This window comes from Silene latifolia, chromosome 2 (assembly GCF_048544455.1).
Source record: "Silene latifolia isolate original U9 population chromosome 2, ASM4854445v1, whole genome shotgun sequence".
NCBI classification, from domain to species: domain Eukaryota; kingdom Viridiplantae; phylum Streptophyta; class Magnoliopsida; order Caryophyllales; family Caryophyllaceae; genus Silene; species Silene latifolia.
The window spans coordinates 1,904,985-1,913,509 of NC_133527.1; the positions used below are offsets into that span (position 1 = coordinate 1,904,985).

General features: G+C 31.5%; 1 protein-coding gene across 1 annotated transcript; it reads left to right on the plus strand.

Moving 5' to 3' along the window:
• Nucleotides 1–2,623: 2,623 nt before the first annotated feature.
• Nucleotides 2,624–8,174, plus strand: LOC141627023 (transcription factor ORG3-like). Its single transcript, XM_074440541.1, has 4 exons — nt 2,624–3,077; nt 3,159–3,533; nt 7,581–7,964; nt 8,082–8,174. Exons 1-4 carry the CDS (start codon nt 2,730–2,732, stop codon nt 8,172–8,174), a joined length of 1,200 nt encoding a protein of 399 aa, XP_074296642.1. The 5' UTR covers nt 2,624–2,729.
• Nucleotides 8,175–8,525: the final 351 nt, after the last annotated feature.

The following is an 8,525-nucleotide window of genomic DNA, read 5'->3' on the forward strand; positions in this document are numbered from 1 at the left end:
GTTGCAGATGTCTGGCTTTAGTTCAGATTGGCTTCAAATGAAACTTCCTGACAAGCACATTCTAACTAGGTGGGTACAGCAGCGATGTAGCTCTTTACAACAGAAACAAGCCATTGCTGCAGTCTTGGCAGCAGCAGTTTACTATATTTGGTGGTGCAGGAACAAATGTCGTATTGAAGGGTTTGTTCCTCTGCCCAAAGTGATGATGAAGAGATGTAAGGAGGAACTGCAGATGAGGTTACAAAGTTGTAGTCATCGTTCCAAAATTCAGAAAGCAAATGTATGGTTTGATAGAATCTGTAGTAACTGAGGGTGTTTACCTTAGTTTAAGTTTTTGATGTATGTCCACTTAAGGTAAGGCCTTAAGTATCAAAATTGTATGGTTGATTGATCTTTAATGAAAGCTTTCATTTTCCCAAAAAAATATATGATTTTCGGGATTTTAGGGTTCCGGAACAAAAATTTATGTAAATCATACAACCTCGAACGACCTCTCGAACGGTTCCAATTGAAGTGTATAAATACACGATTTTCGGGATTATAAGGTCCCAAAACAATAATATCTGTAAATCACACGGTTGATTTCCTAGGTCACACAAAGCGGTCTCACAAAATTTGAGGAGCAACAGAGGATATTTGAAGCTGTCAGTGAGCTATAAAACCTGTCTTGAACGGAAATCAGAGACTCATTAAAAATGTTTTATTACTTGTTATTACATGTTATTTGGGGGGATAAACAAGCCTCGCCGGTGTTACTTGTTAAAAATGTTTTATTACTTGTTACTTGTTATTTGGGGCAATAAAGGATATTTGAAGCTGCTAGCGTGCGATAACCCATTCTTGGCGGGAATCACACTCGTTAAAAATGTTTTATTATTTTTTATTTGGGGTTGAGAATGGGTTTCGGAAGAAAATCAGATACTCCTTAAAAATACATGATTACTTCTTATTTGCGGTTTAAAATAGACGAATAGTACTTTTTATTAAGGGCTGAAAATCGAATGCAATAATTCATGAAATGACTCCTGACCCGTGGTAGAAAAACTGGGAGGAAAAGAAATATGACCCGGTTTAACCTCCCAAACGGCTCAAAGTTAAGTGTATAATACACATTTTTTGGAATTTCACGGTTCCGGAACAAAAATATTTGTAAATCACACGGACGGTTCTTCGCACAAAAATGTCTTCCGTTACCTTAAAATTTGTTAGGTTGTTGCGGTGTGCGATACTTAAGTAAGAGACGGAAATCATGTACTCGTTGAAAATTGTTTAATGCTATTTATTTGGAGCTGAAAATGAATAATGTAATTTCCGAGGATCCCGGACACGTGGTAGAAACTAGGAGATGAAGAAACACGACCTAGAACGACCTCTCGAATGGCTCTAATTAAAGTGTATAATAGATGATTTTCAGGATTCTAAGGTCCCCAAACAAAATGTTCGTAAATCATACAGATGATTTCCTTGGTCACGCAAAGCGCCCTCACAAAATTTGAGGAGCAACAGAGGATATTTGAAGCTACAGTGTGCAATAAAACCAGTCTTGGGCGAAAATCGGAGAATCGTTATTTTTTTTTTAAAGTTTCACAAGAACCTAAGTTTTATAATTACACTTTCAAAAACTATTGTTAAAAAAAATTAAGAACATGCATTTAAAAGAAAAAACATCAACTTTCTTTCTAATTGCCAAAGCACTATCAGCAAGAGTCTTTCTAATCTTTTAGCTATTATCAATGTATATTTTATAAATAATTTCAATTTGTAAAAAAAAAAATTATAAAAACAACTTTTATATATCTATCAGTGAATGATTTCTTCATTGTCATGATAAACTTAAAATAATTTTTTACATTAAATTTGATACTATGGTTAGTTATTTAGCTGTACTCATAGTACTATATTGAGGGTGCTATGGACCTCCTCCCTTCCACCTTCTCTTCTACCTTCTCCCTTCAATCTCTCACAATTGACTAAGTTAGTATATAATCGTGTGAGGACGAAAAGCAATTAGATGAAGCAAAAGAAACGATATTTTATTCTGTTGTAAGAGGAGAATGTATAAAAGAGAAGATAGATAGTAATTCTCTACTATATTATATGGTCATGTTGGTAAATATAATGGACATATAGTCATTTTGGTAATAGTTTAGACCAAATGTTTATTTGGGAAAAAGAGACTTAATTATAATAATTAATTTTACCTCTTAATGAAAATAGAAATTAATGCACTTTTTACCTCTTAATACTAATCATTAATAATTATAGACTATAATATTAAATTTAAAATTTAATTGCTAAATACTAATTTTTCTACATATTTACAATTTAAAAAATCATGTATTTACACGGGATCTAAACTAGTTTTGTATTAACAGGTTGACAAATGATCGACTAAAATATTCCACAAGAAAGCACGAGCATGGACTATGCATACACACAATATTAAACAATACTTCGTATGTCTTATTCATCTTACGATTTGTATCAAACCCATCATTATCCTTCCCCATTTCTTTATTACTCGTAATACTTCACTAGATTATAAGTATATATATGTAATATGTGTAGTTGTTAAGGATCAAACAACTATAATACCAACCAACAAACATAAATACACATCTACAATTCTACATCTCCTTAATCCCAATTGCCTACCTCTTACAAAGAACAAACTTGTACATTACAAGAACAGGGTTCAAATCCCGTCAACATAAAAACCGGTCGAGAAAATGTTAGCAATGTCTCCTCTATTCCCTACTTTAGGATGGGAGTACTCTAATATGGAATTAGGGACACATCAATCAATTAACATGGATGATTGGAATTTGGATTCTCTTGTTCTTCCTAATTTTGCAACATCTCAAGCTCAAGCAAATCATGATTATAATATTCAAGATCAAGGTGTTGTAACTATGAACAGAAGCGAATCGCCAAGGAGTGTAAGCTCGAGGGATCATTCTTGTGGAACCGTGATAGCTAAGAAACTTAACCATAATGCAAGCGAGAGAGATCGTCGAAAGAAGATTAATTACTTGTATTCTACTCTTCGTTCCATGCTTCCGGCTAATGACCATACGGTAATTAATTACCTATTTATGTCCCAAAATACATTTCACCTTTATTGATTAATAGATTAATGTACATTGTTTCGATTACAGAAAAAGCTAAGCATTCCAGCCACGGTAGGCCGAGTTTTGAAATACATACCGGAGTTACAGAAGGAAATGGACGATTTAATTCATAAGAAAGACGACCTTTTATCCAAATTTTCACAATTGCAAGGGGACACTAGTGAATTCATTCAAGAGGAGAAACCGAGATTAAAAGTAAAAGACGCGTCAAAGAGTAAACGTTCATGCTCAATTTCGACAAGTAAATTGGGAGATAGAGAAATTATGATCCAAATTTCAAGTTTAGACAACATATTGTTGCCTGAATTGATTCTTAAGCTTGAGACGGGTGGCCTTCAAGTGCTTGATGTTTCGTCTTTCCGAACCTTTGGAGGAAGCACTTTCTACAATATACATTTATGGGTTAGTAATCTTTTTCTTCATTCAAATATTAAACATGATCTACTTATGAACTTAATACATACGTAAACAATTCAATTAACAATTTTGGTTTATGTAACAGAATGATGGACTTAACAATGTGAATTGCGAGAAATTGAATGAAGAGCTATCGTCTTTTATTCAAAAACCGAACATGAACCACGTTTACCATTAGAAGATCAAAGAAGAAGATGAACATGAGGAGATAAGAAGATCGTCTTGTTGTACAAATTCTCAAATAAGACTAATTGTAGGCGGGTCATACAATAGTTTATTTACATTGTGTATATATATGTATATATCGATCTTACGAGAGACCAACTAATCAGATTGGACTTAATTCAACATCTATAGGTTATGAGTTACTCCTATGACATATACCAAATCCTATGAATTGAGAAGGTTTTTTTAGCACCTTCTATAATGAGAAAAGTCGTCACACTTTTTAGCTCTATTGCAAGTATTTCTTACAAGTTACAATGAAAAATGATCATAATGTCTTGTTAGTGAGATTGAGAGGAGAGGTTAATTAAATATTACTAAGTACTTCGTATATATTACAATGAAAAATATAAAATAAAGTAAAGAAATGACTGAGAAGAAGACGAATTTGTTAGTGACATCACTAATCGATTAAGAAAATGTACTAAAATTATAAAATGAGTGGAAATAATGGGATAAATAGTACTACTCCATACTATGTACATTAAGTAAAAATGGTTGCTAAAAGCGATAAAATGGTTAGTATTAATATGGTTATGAAAATAAATGTTGAAATAAAATGGTTATTATCTACAATAAAATGGTTACAAAACGTAGAAGATGGTAATATGCGTTATAAAATTTTTAACATATCGATATCACGTCTATTGCTAGCGTAATCGGAAGTCAAACATAAAAATAAAAACTGATATTAGTACTCCGTATTTGTGAAGATTATAGTAGACCATAGGTTATGTTGGTGTAATTTGGAGTCCATTTTTGAAATAATGGTCAAAAATAAAATATTTGTCGTTTTGGGTCGGTTTTGAAAATATTTGTCAAAATGGTGTCCACGTAGGCTCGGGATTTCTAGACCTGAAACACGCCACTACTAATGGCGTGTTTTGTGAAGGAAACACGCCATTAGTAGTGGCGTGTCTTTACAACAATTTTTTTATTCAACTGACTAAACTTTAAAAAAAAAAAAAAAAAATTTACACAAGACACGCCATAGGGGATGGCGTGTTTCCCCTCCGAAACCCGCCATTCCCAATGGCGTGTTTGTTTTAGTCTATTTTTTAATGAAGTTTCTTTCCCTACTTATTATAAACACGCCATTTGTAGTGGCGTGTTTTAGGTCCAGAAATCCCGAGCCTACGTGGACACCATTTTGACAAATATTTTCAAAACCGACCCAAAACGACAAATATTTTATTTTTGACCATTATTTCAAAAATGGATTCTGTAATTTGAGAATAAATAAAGTGTCCATAGGTTTTGGAGACATCTGACTCGTAAAGCCACGGTTCCTATCACTTATGTGGCCTTTTTTTATTGGCAAGGCACGTACTTTGTTTTTGTGATCAAATTGTCAATTGTCATCAATACTATATATTAAATCCAGAAACCAAGGGACTTCCATGTAATTAAATAAAGTTATACAAATTAATTATACTATATAGTTTTAAATCACTAGCACTGTGTGATGGACCCGATTAAGGGATCTCAATGCAAATATTATATAGTTTGGGTTAAAATTAAATTATACAGAAGCTTGATAATTTTCCTAAACATTTGTAAGATATTAAAACATGGTCAATTTCCTTGAAAAAAAAATTAATTAAGATGGTAAATTTCCTTAAAATAATTAATTAAGATGATCAATTTCAAGGTGACAAAAATAAAAAAGATGCTTGGTAATGTTCCTAAATATTTATAAAAAAACTAGAAGATGGTCACTTTCCTTAAAACAAAATAATTAATTAGTATAAACATGCACACTTATGGTATTAATTATTATCATCATAAAATTATATATTAAATTTAAAATTTATGCAATTTTATTAAACTTTATAGTTTATTAGATGTATAGAGATGTTAGTTGTTTAACATACAAAAATATAATAAGTAAGTTATAAATAATTCAAGTTAGATTCCATAATATATAATATTGCATAATTCTTTCGATTTGAGTTAATGCATATATGTAATAAATTTATATATAAATATATAATCCTCTTAAAATTGCATGCTTGAGTAGTAAAAGTAATTTCGTCAGTAAAGAAAAGAATTGTAATAACATTGGATATAGTTATAGGACTGTAATCACTCATTTGAATAGTAAAAGTAATAATATTATCAGCGAGATTAGTGAAAGTGATAGAAACAATAATGTGAGTAGTGAAATAATCAATATTAATGCGACAATAGGAAAGTAACAATAATTACGGCGAGAGTAGTGAAATTATTAATATTAATGCGGCAGTAGTGACAGTAACAATAATTACGGCGAGAGTAATGAAAGTAACAATGATTACGGGTAAGTTGTGAAATGTTATTACTATTGTTTCATTAATAAGAGTAAAATATTAATAGCGGGAGTAGTGAATTTGTCTCAAAATTTGTTTCATCGTAATCTTTGGATATGTCATAGAAAAATATATTAATGATAAGTTTATGGGTTATGCAACTTTAAGCAATTTTATTTAATGAAAAAAAAATTAATGGTCAGTAGAGGTAGCCCGGGCGAAGCCGGGCACCAATACTAGTTAAAAGTATTCCCAAATAAAAAGGTAAATAATAGACTAAAACACTCTAAAATAGAATATGTAAACAATAACCTGAACGGATAGAGTAATTATAGTCCACTTGCTAAAAAAAATAGAAAATAATTAAAGCTTTTTTTGTTTTTGGTTAAAAAAAGCGGAATTAATCCAAACTAACTAAAACAAAACAACAAACTAAAACTAAAACGGAAATAAAGAAACAAAATGAGGCTAGGCCACTCCTCCCACCATGTCCTTTGGATTAAGTGGAACAACTGAGACAACATATTAGTATGATCCACTCGGCATAATTGACGTTGTATAACTCTTCTACAAGTAGAAATTATCTATATCAAGCACAAAGAAATGGATTTTACTTATTTGAGAATTTGTGTTGCTTACCTTATAAAAATGTTATTGAAATTCATGGAAAATTTGAAATAAGTAGATGAACGTATAGGATACGTAAAGTAACATATTATCGGAATAACTTTATTGTAATAAATTTTTAAATTTTCGAAAACGTAACAAATTGTAAAGATCGCCCGTAACTATGTAATCAATTTTCATTGCTTTAGTAAATAAACGATTCGAACTCAAGATTTACCATGCATTTTTGTATTAACAAGTTGACAAGTAATTAAAATATTCCACATGCTTCCTCAAGCACGCACGAGCATCTACCATTCATACACACTTATATTTTGAATTAGCTCAGAAAAAATACATATAAGCTCGGATTCTTATACCTTGGTTGTACAATGCTCATGGTACAACTGGATGTATAATCTTATTTGTGCACTTATATCGTACTATATTAAACAAAATTGTCGTTTTCATGTCACGAATAATGATGATCTAACCATCATTATCCTAATATCCTTCTCCTTTCTTTTACTTAATTAATTGTTAATACTTCATTAGATTACAAGTATAAAAGTGTAGTTGTTGAGGAGTACAAATATTCTCATCATTTATACATCTACATATCTTCATAACCTTAATTAGTTAGCAAATAGCAACTAAACAAGATTATTAACGTGTCCCAAAAATGTTGGCAATGTCTCCTTTATTCCCTATTTTAGGATGGGAGTACCCTACGGAAATAGGGACACAACAATCAATTAATTTGGATGATTGGAATTTGGATTCTCTTGTTCTTCCTAATTTTACAACATCTCAAGCTCAAATAAATCTTGATTATTATAATGGATCATTTCACATTTCTTTCACATAATTTTTAACTGATAACCATATACGTACATTGTATCGATTATTACAGAAAAAGCTGAGCATTCCATCTACAGTAGGCCGAGTTTTGAAATATATTCCAGAGTTACAGAAGGAAGTGGACGATCTAATGCATAAAAAAGACGAGCTTTTATCCAAATTTTCGATATTACAAGGGGCCTCAGCCTCATCAAATGAGTTCACTCAAGAGCAAAAACCAAAATTGAAATTAAAAGACGCCTCAAATAACAAACACTCGTCCTCAATTTCGACAAGTAAATTAGGTGATAAAGAAATTATGATCCAAATATCAAGTTTAGACAACATTTTGTTGCCGGAATTGATTCTTAAGCTTGAGACGGATGGCCTTCAACTCCTTGATGTTTCATCTTTCCGAACCTTTGGAGGAAGCACGTTCTACAATTTACATTTATGGGTTTGTATTCTTTTTTCTTAGTTCAGATTATTGAAATATTAATTTCATTTATACTTGATTGTTTATGGTAGAATATTGCAGTTATTGACATTCCAATATGTGTATTTTATGTAACAGAATGATGGAGTTAATATTGTGAATTGCGACAAGTTGAATGAAGAGCTGCCATCTTTTATTCAAAACCAAAACATGAATCATATTTACCATTAGAAGGAGAAGAACTTGACGGAAATCATGTTGTACACATTCTCAAATAAGATTATTTGTAGAGTTGTAGACGCCACGCCATACAATCGTTTATTTATATATACTCTGTATAGTCGTTTTATAGGAGACCAACTGATCATGTATGTTGAACTTAATTCAGCACTCATAGATCATGACTTTTTTTTGGTAGCTGTAAAGAAAGTTGTCCTATATATTCATGGCCTTAAAAGTAAGGCCATGTGTTACATTATTAGAAGCCCAAGGAGTATAACTAAGACATAAACAATGAAAAGATGGAAATAAAAGGCTCGTCTTCAAAGAGTCCCTTAATGAGATGATGCGCAAGCTCGACCC

What these genes read in the sequence shown, in the direction of transcription:
- LOC141627023 (XM_074440541.1), top strand. Translation starts at nt 2,730, where the DNA reads ATGTTAGCAATGTCTCCTCTATTCCCTACTTTAGGATGGGAGTACTCT. An exon ending in TCTACAATATACATTTATGG is followed by an intron (nt 3,534 to 7,580) that starts GTTAGTAATCTT and finishes CGATTATTACAG; the next exon opens with AAAAAGCTGAGCATTCCATC. An exon ending in TCTACAATTTACATTTATGG is followed by an intron (nt 7,965 to 8,081) that starts GTTTGTATTCTT and finishes TTTATGTAACAG; the next exon opens with AATGATGGAGTTAATATTGT.